Source organism: Scyliorhinus torazame, chromosome 16, assembly GCF_047496885.1.
Source record: "Scyliorhinus torazame isolate Kashiwa2021f chromosome 16, sScyTor2.1, whole genome shotgun sequence".
Taxonomy (NCBI): Eukaryota; Metazoa; Chordata; class Chondrichthyes; order Carcharhiniformes; family Scyliorhinidae; genus Scyliorhinus; species Scyliorhinus torazame.
In genome coordinates, this window is record NC_092722.1 from 194,450,285 (window position 1) to 194,463,292 (window position 13,008).

General features: G+C 55.1%; 1 protein-coding gene across 1 annotated transcript in view; it reads left to right on the plus strand.

Moving 5' to 3' along the window:
- Nucleotides 1-13,008, plus strand: part of LOC140392322 (uncharacterized) — a 45,190-nt gene that overhangs the window by 15,395 nt on the left and 16,787 nt on the right. The window contains exon 3 of the mRNA XM_072477637.1: nt 11,256-12,357. Within this exon, the coding sequence (XP_072333738.1) occupies nt 11,256-12,357 (1,102 nt within the window). The remainder of the gene's footprint in view (nt 1-11,255; nt 12,358-13,008) is intronic.

The following is a 13,008-nucleotide window of genomic DNA, read 5'->3' on the forward strand; positions in this document are numbered from 1 at the left end:
ACAGTGTAGAGGGAGCTTTACTCTGTATCTAACCTCGTGCTGTACCTGTCCTGGGAGTGTTTGATGGGGACAGTGTAGAGGGAGTTTTACTCTGTATCTAACCCCGTGCTGTACCTGTCGTGGGTGTGTTTGATGGGACTGTGTGGAGGGAGCTTTACTCTGTATCTAACCCCGTGCTGTACCTGCCCTGGGAGTGTTTGATGGGGACAGTGTGGAGGGAGCTTTACTCTGTATCTAACCCCATGCTGTACCTGTCTCTGGGAGTGTTTGATGGGGACAGTGTAGAGGGAGCTTTACTCTGTATCTAACCCCGTGCTGTACCTGTCCTGGGAGTGTTTGATGGGGACAGTACAGAGGGAGCTTTACTCTGTATCTAACCCCGTGCTGTACCTGTCTCTGGGAGTGTTTGATGGGGACAGTGTAGAGGGAGCTTTACTCTGTATCTAACCCCGTGCTGTACCTGTCCTGGGAGTGTCTGATGGGGACAGTGTAGAGGAAGCTTTGCTCTGTATCTAACCCTGTGCTGTACCTGTCTTGGGAGTGTTTGATGGGGACAGTGTAGAGGGAGCTTTACTCTGTATCTAACCCTGTGCTGTACCTGTCCTGGGAGTGTTTGATGGGATAGTGTAGAGGGATCTTTACTCTGTATCTAATCCTGAGCTGTACCTGTCCTGGGAGTGTCTGATGGGGACAGTGTAGAGGGAGCTTTACTCTGTATCTAACCCCATGCTGTACCTGTCTCTGGGAGTGTTTGATGGGGACAGTGTAGAGGGAGCTTTACTCTGTATCTAACCCCGTGCTGTACCTGTCCTGGGAGTGTTTGATGGGGACAGTGTAGTGGGAGCTTTACTCTGTATCTAACCCCATGCTGTACCTGTCCTGGGAGTGTTTGATGGGGACAGTATAGTGGGAGCTTTACTCTGTATCTAACCCCATGCTGTACCTGTCCTGGGAGTGTTTGATGGGGACAGTGTAGAGGGAGCTTTACTCTGTATCTAACCCCGTGCTGTACCTGTCCTGGGAGTGTTTGATGGGGACAGTGTAGAGGGAGCTTTACTCTGTATCTAACCCCGTGCTGTACCTGTCGTGGGAGTGTTTGATGCGGACAGTGTAGAGGGAGTTTTACTCTGTATCTAACCCCGTGCTGTACCTGTCCTTGGAGTGTTTGATGGGGACAGTGTAGAGGGAGCTTTACTCTGTATCTAACCTCGTGCTGTACCTGTCCTGGGAGTGTTTGATGGGGACAGTGTAGAGGGAGTTTTACTCTGTATCTAACCCCGTGCTGTACCTGTCGTGGGTGTGTTTGATGGGACTGTGTGGAGGGAGCTTTACTCTGTATCTAACCCCGTGCTGTACCTGCCCTGGGAGTGTTTGATGGGGACAGTGTGGAGGGAGCTTTACTCTGTATCTAACCCCATGCTGTACCTGTCTCTGGGAGTGTTTGATGGGGACAGTGTAGAGGGAGCTTTACTCTGTATCTAACCCCGTGCTGTACCTGTCCTGGGAGTGTTTGATGGGGACAGTACAGAGGGAGCTTTACTCTGTATCTAACCCCGTGCTGTACCTGTCTCTGGGAGTGTTTGATGGGGACAGTGTAGAGGGAGCTTTACTCTGTATCTAACCCCGTGCTGTACCTGTCCTGGGAGTGTCTGATGGGGACAGTGTAGAGGAAGCTTTGCTCTGTATCTAACCCTGTGCTGTACCTGTCTTGGGAGTGTTTGATGGGGACAGTGTAGAGGGAGCTTTACTCTGTATCTAACCCTGTGCTGTACCTGTCCTGGGAGTGTTTGATGGGGATAGTGTAGAGGGATCTTTACTCTGTATCTAATCCTGAGCTGTACCTGTCCTGGGAGTGTCTGATGGGGACAGTGTAGAGGGAGCTTTACTCTGTATCTAACCCCATGCTGTACCTGTCTCTGGGAGTGTTTGATGGGGACAGTGTAGAGGGAGCTTTACTCTGTATCTAACCCCGTGCTGTACCTGTCCTGGGAGTGTTTGATGGGGACAGTGTAGTGGGAGCTTTACTCTGTATCTAACCCCATGCTGTACCTGTCCTGGGAGTGTTTGATGGGGACAGTGTAGAGGGAGCTTTACTCTGTATCTAACCCCGAGCTGTACCTGTCCTGGGAGTGTTTGATGGGGACAGTGTAGAGGGAGCTTTACTCTGTATCTAACCCCGTGCTGTACCTGTCGTGGGAGTGTTTGATGGGGACAGTGTAGAGGGAGTTTTACTCTGTATCAAACCCCGTGCTCTACCTGTCCTGGGAGTGTTTGATGGGGACAGTGTAGAGGAAGCTTTACTCTGTATCTAACCCCATGCTGTACCTGTCCTGGGAGTGTTTGTTGGGGACAGTGTAGAGGGAGCTTTACTCTGTATCTAACCCCGTGCTGTACCTGTCCCGGGAGTGTTTGATGGGGACAGTGTAGAGGGAGCATTACTCTGTATCTAACCCCGTGCTGTACCTGTCCTGGGAGTGTTTGATGGGGACAGTGTAGAGGGAGCTTTACTCTGTATCTAACCCCGTGCTGTACCTGTCCTGGGAGTGTTTGATGGGGACAGTGTAGAGGGAGCTTTCCTCTGTATCTAACCCCGTGCTGTACCTGTCCTGGGAGTGTTTGATGGGGACAGTGTAGAGGAAGCTTTACTCTGTATCTAACCCCATGCTGTACCTGTCTCTGGGAGTGTTTGATGGGGACAGTGTAGTGGGAGCTTTACTCTGTATCTAACCCCATGCTGTACCTGTCCTGGGAGTGTTTGATGGGGACAGTGTAGAGGGAGCTTTACTCTGTATCTAACCCCGTGCTGTACCTGTCCTGGGAGTGTTTGATGGGGACAGTGTAGAGGGAGCTTTACTCTGTATCTAACCCCGTGCTGTACCTGTCGTGGGAGTGTTTGATGGGGACAGTGTAGAGGGAGTTTTACTCTGTATCAAACCCCGTGCTCTACCTGTCCTGGGAGTGTTTGATGGGGACAGTGTAGAGGAAGCATTACTCTGTATCTAACCCCATGCTGTACCTGTCTCTGGGAGTGTTTGATGGGGACAGTGTAGTGGGAGCTTTACTCTGTATCTAACCCCATGCTGTACCTGTCCTGGGAGTGTTTGATGGGGACAGTGTAGAGGGAGCTTTACTCTGTATCTAACCCCGTGCTGTACCTGTCCTGGGAGTGTTTGATGGGGACAGTGTAGAGGGAGCTTTACTCTGTATCTAACCCCGTGCTGTACCTGTCGTGGGAGTGTTTGATGGGGACAGTGTAGAGGGAGTTTTACTCTGTATCAAACCCCGTGCTCTACCTGTCCTGGGAGTGTTTGATGGGGACAGTGTAGAGGAAGCTTTACTCTGTATCTAACCCCATGCTGTACCTGTCTCTGGGAGTGTTTGATGGGGACAGTGTAGAGGGAGCTTTACTCTGTATCTAACCCCGTGCTGTACCTGTCCCGGGAGTGTTTCATGGGGACAGTGTAGAGGGAGCATTACTCTGTATCTAACCCCGTGCTGTACCTGTCCTGGGAGTGTTTGATGGGGACAGTGTAGAGGGAGCTTTACTCTGTGTATCTAACCCCGTGCTGTACCTGTCCTGGGAGTGTTTGATGGGGACAGTGTAGAGGGAGCTTTCCTCTGTATCTAACCCCGTGCTGTACCTGTCCGGGGAGTGTTTGATGGGGACAGTGTAGAGGGAGCTTTACTCTGTCTCTAACCCCGTGCTGCACCTGTCCTGGGAGTGTTTGATGGAGACAGTGTAGAGGGAGCTTTACTCTGTATCTAACCCCGTGCTGTACCTGTCCTGGGAGTGTTTGATGGGGACGGTGTAGAGGGAGCTTTACTCTGTCTCTAACCCCGTGCTGCACCTGTCCTGGGAGTGTTTGATGGAGACAGTGTAGAGGGAGCTTTACTCTGTATCTAACCCCGTGCTGTACCTGTCCTGGGAGTGTTTGATGGGGACAGTGTAGAGGGAGCTTTACTCTGTATCTAACCACGTGCTGTACCTGTCCTGGGAGTGTTTGTTGGGGACAGTGTAGAGGGAACTTTACTCTGTATCTAACCCCGTGCTGTACCTGTCCCGGGAGTGTTTGATGGGGACAGTGTAGAGGGAGCTTTACTCTGGATCTAACCCCGTGCTGTACCTGTCCTGGGAGTGTTTGATGGGGACAGTGTAGTGGGAGCTTTACTCTGGATCTAACCCCGTGCTGTACCTGTCCTGGGAGTGTTTGATGGGGACAGTGTAGAGGAAGCTTTACTCTGTATCTAACCCCATGCTGTACCTGTCTCTGGGAGTGTTTGATGGGGACAGTGTAGTGGGAGCTTTACTCTGTATCTAACCCCATGCTGTACCTGTCCTGGGAGTGTTTGATGGGGACAGTGTAGAGGGAGCTTTACTCTGTATCTAACCCCGTGCTGTACCTGTCCTGGGAGTGTTTGATGGGGACAGTGTAGAGGGAGCTTTACTCTGTATCTAACCCCGTGCTGTACCTGTCGTGGGAGTGTTTGATGCGGACAGTGTAGAGGGAGTTTTACTCTGTATCTAACCCCGTGCTGTACCTGTCCTTGGAGTGTTTGATGGGGACAGTGTAGAGGGAGCTTTACTCTGTATCTAACCTCGTGCTGTACCTGTCCTGGGAGTGTTTGATGGGGACAGTGTAGAGGGAGTTTTACTCTGTATCAAACCCCGTGCTCTACCTGTCCTGGGAGTGTTTGATGGGGACAGTGTAGAGGGAGCTTTACTCTGTATCTAACCCCGTGCTGTACCTGTCCTGGGAGTGTTTGATGGGGACAGCGCAGAGGGAGTTTTACTCTGTATCTAACCCCGTGCTGTACCTGTCGTGGGTGTGTTTGATGGGACTGTGTGGAGGGAGCTTTACTCTGTATCTAACCCCGTGCTGTACCTGCCCTGGGAGTGTTTGATGGGGACAGTGTGGAGGGAGCTTTACTCTGTATCTAACCCCATGCTGTACCTGTCTCTGGGAGTGTTTGATGGGGACAGTGTAGAGGGAGCTTTACTCTGTATCTAACCCCGTGCTGTACCTGTCCTGGGAGTGTTTGATGGGGACAGTACAGAGGGAGCTTTACTCTGTATCTAACCCCGTGCTGTACCTGTCTCTGGGAGTGTTTGATGGGGACAGTGTAGAGGGAGCTTTACTCTGTATCTAACCCCGTGCTGTACCTGTCCTGGGAGTGTTTGATGGGGACAGTGTGGAGGGAGCTTTACTCTGTATCTAACCCCATGCTGTACCTGTCTCTGGGAGTGTTTGATGGGGACAGTGTAGAGGGAGCTTTTCTCTGTATCTAATCCTGAGCTGTACCTGTCCTGGGAGTGTCTGATGGGGACAGTGTAGAGGAAGCTTTGCTCTGTATCTAACCCTGTGCTGTACCTGTCTTGGGAGTGTTTGATGGGGACAGTGTAGAGGGAGCTTTACTCTGTATCTAACCCTGTGCTGTACCTGTCCTGGGAGTGTTTGATGGGGATAGTGTAGAGGGATCTTTACTCTGTATCTAATCCTGAGCTGTACCTGTCCTGGGAGTGTCTGATGGGGACAGTGTAGAGGGAGCTTTACTCTGTATCTAACCCCATGCTGTACCTGTCTCTGGGAGTGTTTGATGGGGACAGTGTAGAGGGAGCTTTACTCTGTATCTAACCCCGTGCTGTACCTGTCCTGGGAGTGTTTGATGGGGACAGTGTAGTGGGAGCTTTACTCTGTATCTAACCCCATGCTGTACCTGTCCTGGGAGTGTTTGATGGGGACAGTGTAGAGGGAGCTTTACTCTGTATCTAACCCCGTGCTGTACCTGTCCTGGGAGTGTTTGATGGGGACAGTGTAGAGGGAGCTTTACTCTGTATCTAACCCCGTGCTGTACCTGTCGTGGGAGTGTTTGATGGGGACAGTGTAGAGGGAGTTTTACTCTGTATCAAACCCCGTGCTCTACCTGTCCTGGGAGTGTTTGATGGGGACAGTGTAGAGGAAGCTTTACTCTGTATCTAACCCCATGCTGTACCTGTCTCTGGGAGTGTTTGATGGGGACAGTGTAGTGGGAGCTTTACTCTGTATCTAACCCCATGCTGTACCTGTCCTGGGAGTGTTTGATGGGGACAGTGTAGAGGGAGCTTTACTCTGTATCTAACCCCGTGCTGTACCTGTCCTGGGAGTGTTTGATGGGGACAGTGTAGAGGGAGCTTTACTCTGTATCTAACCCCGTGCTGTACCTGTCGTGGGAGTGTTTGATGGGGACAGTGTAGAGGGAGTTTTACTCTGTATCAAACCCCGTGCTCTACCTGTCCTGGGAGTGTTTGATGGGGACAGTGTAGAGGAAGCTTTACTCTGTATCTAACCCCATGCTGTACCTGTCTCTGGGAGTGTTTGATGGGGACAGTGTAGAGGGAGCTTTACTCTGTATCTAACCCCGTGCTGTACCTGTCCCGGGAGTGTTTCATGGGGACAGTGTAGAGGGAGCATTACTCTGTATCTAACCCCGTGCTGTACCTGTCCTGGGAGTGTTTGATGGGGACAGTGTAGAGGGAGCTTTACTCTGTGTATCTAACCCCGTGCTGTACCTGTCCTGGGAGTGTTTGATGGGGACAGTGTAGAGGGAGCTTTCCTCTGTATCTAACCCCGTGCTGTACCTGTCCGGGGAGTGTTTGATGGGGACAGTGTAGAGGGAGCTTTACTCTGTCTCTAACCCCGTGCTGCACCTGTCCTGGGAGTGTTTGATGGAGACAGTGTAGAGGGAGCTTTACTCTGTATCTAACCCCGTGCTGTACCTGTCCTGGGAGTGTTTGATGGGGACAGTGTAGAGGGAGCTTTACTCTGTCTCTAACCCCGTGCTGCACCTGTCCTGGGAGTGTTTGATGGAGACAGTGTAGAGGGAGCTTTACTCTGTATCTAACCCCGTGCTGTACCTGTCCTGGGAGTGTTTGATGGGGACAGTGTAGAGGGAGCTTTACTCTGTATCTAACCACGTGCTGTACCTGTCCTGGGAGTGTTTGTTGGGGACAGTGTAGAGGGAACTTTACTCTGTATCTAACCCCGTGCTGTACCTGTCCCGGGAGTGTTTGATGGGGACAGTGTAGAGGGAGCTTTACTCTGGATCTAACCCCGTGCTGTACCTGTCCTGGGAGTGTTTGATGGGGACAGTGTAGTGGGAGCTTTACTCTGGATCTAACCCCGTGCTGTACCTGCCCTGGGAGTGTTTGATGGGGACAGTGTAGAGGAAGCTTTACTCTGTATCTAACCCCATGCTGTACCTGTCTCTGGGAGTGTTTGATGGGGACAGTGTAGTGGGAGCTTTACTCTGTATCTAACCCCATGCTGTACCTGTCCTGGGAGTGTTTGATGGGGACAGTGTAGAGGGAGCTTTACTCTGTATCTAACCCCGTGCTGTACCTGTCCTGGGAGTGTTTGATGGGGACAGTGTAGAGGGAGCTTTACTCTGTATCTAACCCCGTGCTGTACCTGTCGTGGGAGTGTTTGATGCGGACAGTGTAGAGGGAGTTTTACTCTGTATCTAACCCCGTGCTGTACCTGTCCTTGGAGTGTTTGATGGGGACAGTGTAGAGGGAGCTTTACTCTGTATCTAACCTCGTGCTGTACCTGTCCTGGGAGTGTTTGATGGGGACAGTGTAGAGGGAGTTTTACTCTGTATCAAACCCCGTGCTCTACCTGTCCTGGGAGTGTTTGATGGGGACAGTGTAGAGGGAGCTTTACTCTGTATCTAACCCCGTGCTGTACCTGTCCTGGGAGTGTTTGATGGGGACAGCGCAGAGGGAGTTTTACTCTGTATCTAACCCCGTGCTGTACCTGTCGTGGGTGTGTTTGATGGGACTGTGTGGAGGGAGCTTTACTCTGTATCTAACCCCGTGCTGTACCTGCCCTGGGAGTGTTTGATGGGGACAGTGTGGAGGGAGCTTTACTCTGTATCTAACCCCATGCTGTACCTGTCTCTGGGAGTGTTTGATGGGGACAGTGTAGAGGGAGCTTTACTCTGTATCTAACCCCGTGCTGTACCTGTCCTGGGAGTGTTTGATGGGGACAGTACAGAGGGAGCTTTACTCTGTATCTAACCCCGTGCTGTACCTGTCTCTGGGAGTGTTTGATGGGGACAGTGTAGAGGGAGCTTTACTCTGTATCTAACCCCGTGCTGTACCTGTCCTGGGAGTGTTTGATGGGGACAGTGTGGAGGGAGCTTTACTCTGTATCTAACCCCATGCTGTACCTGTCTCTGGGAGTGTTTGATGGGGACAGTGTAGAGGGAGCTTTTCTCTGTATCTAATCCTGAGCTGTACCTGTCCTGGGAGTGTCTGATGGGGACAGTGTAGAGGAAGCTTTGCTCTGTATCTAACCCTGTGCTGTACCTGTCTTGGGAGTGTTTGATGGGGACAGTGTAGAGGGAGCTTTACTCTGTATCTAACCCTGTGCTGTACCTGTCCTGGGAGTGTTTGATGGGGATAGTGTAGAGGGATCTTTACTCTGTATCTAATCCTGAGCTGTACCTGTCCTGGGAGTGTCTGATGGGGACAGTGTAGAGGGAGCTTTACTCTGTATCTAATCCTGAGCTGTACCTGTCCTGGGAGTGTCTGATGGGGACAGTGTAGAGGAAGCTTTACTCTGTATCTAACCCTGTGCTGTACCTGTCTTGGGAGTGTTAGATGGGGACAGTGTAGAGGGAGCTTTACTCTGTATCTAACCCTGTGCTGTACCTGTCCTGGGAGTGTTTGATGGGGATAGTGTAGAGGGATCTTTACTCTGTATCTAATCCTGAGCTGTACCTGTCCTGGGAGTGTCTGATGGGGACAGTGTAGAGGGAGCTTTACTCTGTATCTAACCCCGTGCTGTACCTGTCCTGGGAGTGTTTGATGGGGACAGTGTAGAGGGAGCTTTACTCTGTATCTAACCCTGTGCTTTACCTGTCCTGGGAATGTTTGATGGGGATAGTGTCGAGGGATCTTTACTCTGTATCTAATCCTGAGCTGTACCTGTCCTGGGAGTGTCTGATGGGGACAGTGTAGAGGAAGCTTTACTCTGTATCTAACCCTGTGCTGTACCTGTCTTGGGAGTGTTTGATGGGGACAGTGTAGAGGGAGCTTTACTCTGTATCTAACCCTGTGCTGTACCTGTCCTGGGAGTGTTTGATGGGGATAGTGTAGAGAGATCTTTACTCTGTATCTAATCCTGAGCTGTACCTGTCCTGGGAGTGTCTGATGGGGACAGTGTAGAGGGAGCTTTACTCTGTATCTAACCCCGTGCTGTACCTGTCCTGGGAGTGTTTGATGGGGACAGTGTAGAGGGAGCTTTACTCTGTATCTAACCCTGTGTGGTGACTGTCCCTATTCCAGTCCCTAATCCCAATTCTCCTAAATTTCACGAGCAGAAAAGTAGCTGCAAAACATGAAAATTGATTTTTCAAGTTTCACATCCGCCCCAGCTCGGAACCCCGGCTCGGAACCCCAGCTCGGAACCCCGACTCCGAATCCCGGCCCCGAACCCCGATTCCGAACCCCGTCTCTGAACCCCGGCTCCGAACCCCGGCTCCGAACCCCGGCTCCGAACCCCGGCTCCGAACCCCGGCTCCGAACCCCGGCTCCGAACCCCGGCCCCGAACCCCGGCTCCGAACCCCGGCTCCGAACACCGGCTCCGAACCCCGGCTCCGAACCCCGGCCCCGAACCCCGGCCCCGAACCCCGGCCCCGAACCCCGGCTCCGAACCCCGGCCCCGAACCCCGGCTCCGAACCCCGGCACCGAACCCCGGCCCCGAACCCCGGCTCCGAACCCCGGCTCCGAACCCCGGCTCCGAACCCCGGCCCCGAACCCCGGCTCCGAACCCCGGCCCCGAACCCCGGCTCCGAACCCCGACCCCGAACCCCGGCCCGGAACCCCGGCTCGGAACCCCGGCTCGGAACCCCGGCTCGGAACCCCGGCTCCGAACCCCGGCCCCGAACCCATCCCCGGCCCCGAACCCCGGCCCCGAACCCCGGCCCCGTACCCCGGCCCCGAACCCCGGCCCCGGACCCCGGCTCCGGACCCCGGCCCCGAACCCCGGCCCGGAACCCCGGCCCCGTACCCCGGCCCCGAACCCCGGCTCCGAACCCCGGCTCGGAACCCCGGCTCCGAACCCCGGCTCGGAACCCCGGCTCGGAACCCCGGCTCCGGACCCCGGCCCCGAACCCGAACCCCGGCCCCGAACCCCGGCCCCGAACCCCGACCCCGAACCCCGACCCCGAACCCCGGCTCCGAACCCCGGCCCCGAACCCCGGCCCGGAACCCCGGCCCGGAACCCCGGCCCGGAACCCCGGCCCCATACCCCGGCCCCGGACCCCGGCCCCGGACCCCGGCCCCGGACCCCGGCCCCGGACCCCGGCTCGGAACCCCGGCTCGGAACCCCGGCTCGGAACCCCGGCCCCGAACCCCGGCCCCGAACCCCGGCTCCGAACCCCGACCCCGAACCCCGGCTCCGAACCCCGGCCCCGAACCCCGGCCCGGAACCCCGGCCTGGAACCCCGGCCCGGAACCCCGGCCCCATACCCCGGCCCCGGACCCCGGCCCCGGACCCCGGCCCCGGACCCCGGCCCCGGACCCCGGCCCCGAACCCCGGCTCGGAACCCCGGCTCGGAACCCCGGCTCGGAACCCCGGCCCCGAACCCCGGCCCCGAACCCCGGCTCCGAACCCCGGCTCGGAACCCCGGCCCCGAACCCCGGCTCGGAACCCCGGCTCGGAACCCCGGCCCCGGACCCCGGCCCCGGACCCCGGCCCCGGACCCCGGCCCCGGACCCCGGCTCGGAACCCCGGCTCGGAACCCCGACTCGGAACCCCGGCCCCGGACCCCAGCCCCGAACCCCGGCCCCGGACCCCGGCCCCGGACCCCGGCCCCGAACCCCGGCTCGGAACCCCGGCTCGGAACCCCGGCTCGGAACCCCGGCCCCGAACCCCGGCCCCGAACCCCGGCCCCGAACCCCGGCTCGGAACCCCGGCTCGGAACCCCGGCTCGGAACCCCGGCTCCGAACCCCGGCTCGGAACCCCGGCTCCGAACCCCAGCTTTGACCCCCAGCTTTAACCCCCAGCCTCAACACTGTGCAGTGAACACTGGAACATAGGAATGAGGAGCAGAAGTCGGCAATTTAGCCCCGAAACCGCCCCACCATTCAATCAGACCATGGCTAATCTCTTCCTGGTCTCAAAACCACATCCCCACCTGTTGCCCATGTCCTTTATCCTGTTTTTTAAAATCAGAAGTCTATCTCTCTCTAATTGCTGCTTTTCCAACAGGGACGTGATTTCTGCTAACAGCGGAGAAGCTGAAGTCTGCGCACGATTCGAGCCACTGATTGCGACTGAGAGCGATATGGACTTCACTGCTCAGCTGGTGCCTTCCGGGGGTCTGCAGAGTCACCCCCACGTAACCACCCTCCCCGTCAGCGAGACCCGGCCACAGGCAGACTGCAGATTCCAGTACACCTTTTCGTGTGGCCCCTGCATTTACACAGAGGCTGGTCCGGTACACTCCGTCGGACACAACCCTTCTCTTTGTGAGGACACTCCGAGTCGAAGCAGCAACCATGTCAAGGGCTCAGCGTCCAGTACCGTCCCCTTCAGTTTCGGGACAAGTCCCAAACCAGGCTTGGTTGAAGGCAATCTGAGTGTCGGGAATGTACAAGGTCCAGTAGGACGGTTGAGCAAGGTCAGAGCAGGGAACACCATGGAACAAGACGATAGGATGTTTGTGAAAGTGCCCAACTTTGAAACTGAGTCCAGCCAGAACGAAAACTTCAGGCTAAAGCCTGGGGGGGCTGGGCCTTTCCCCTCAGTACCCAAGTCGCAGGGTTGGATAGTGGGGACAAATGAGGAGGATTTGTATTGTGAAGCGTGCAGTTGCGATGGAGGTTCAGTCGACATGTACACTGATCCAAGACAAAAGAGGGACAAACCAGTTGGGAGGACAGATGAAGACCGTGAATCCCAGCAATCGGCGTCTGTGATTTTCGGGAATTCAGCCTGTCCAGATAGCCAGCTCCGGATTGACTCCACGTCACGACCCATAGAAGACACGTTCCAGCCAGACTGCCCGGGCACTGCCACCCCAGCGAGACAGCATCAGACCTCACACAAAGAAGACCTTGTAAAGAAGAGAAGGAGGAAGAAGAAGCAAAAAGACACCCAACCTCCACCTGACCCGTTGATCAGGAAGTCCATTGAGCTGGCGTGTTCCAGGATCAGGAGGGACGCCACTGCTCACGTTCTAGATCAGTTGAGACAGATTTACATTGAGGGCATTTTGGGAAACAGCCAATTTTTTGACCTGTTAGATTCGGGACTTGTCCTGTCAAATCGAAAGAGGGAATACTTCATGGACAGAATGATTGTGACCATGGTAGGTGGTTGCTTCCTTGTTGAATGAGGGTTACTGTCAAATTGGGAATAGGGAGATTGACCCCTGGCCGCTGTGCCATTTTGTTTTGTGAGTTTAGGATTGGAGGATCTGCTGCTGTGGGAGGGCAGTGGACATGGTGCGGGAAAGCTGAAGCAGGGTGCCCACCAAAAGGGATGAAGTAAGAAATATTGGATCCTTCAGTCCATCATCACTTCCCTGTAACCTCAGGCTCACTGGGTAACAGTCCTGTCTCTGAGTCAGAAGGTTGTGAGTTTAAGCTCCCTCCAGAGTCTTGAGCTCATAAGCCAGGCTCACATTCCACTGCCAGTACTGAGGGAATGCAGCACTGTCAGAGGGTCAGTACTGAGGGAATGCCGCACTGTCAGAGGGTCAGTACTGAGGGAGTGCTGCACTGTCAGAGGGTCAGTACTGAGGGAGTGCTGCACTGTCAGAGGGTCAGTACTGAGGGAGTGCTGCACTATCAGAGGGTCAGTACTGAGGGAGTGCTGCACTGTCAGAGGGTCAGTACTGAGGGAGCGCCGCACTGTCAGAGGGTCAGTACTGAGGGAGTGCCGCAGTGTCAGAGGGTCAGTACTGAGGGAGTGCTGCACTGTCAGAGGGTCAGTACTGAGGGAGTGCTGCACTGCCAGA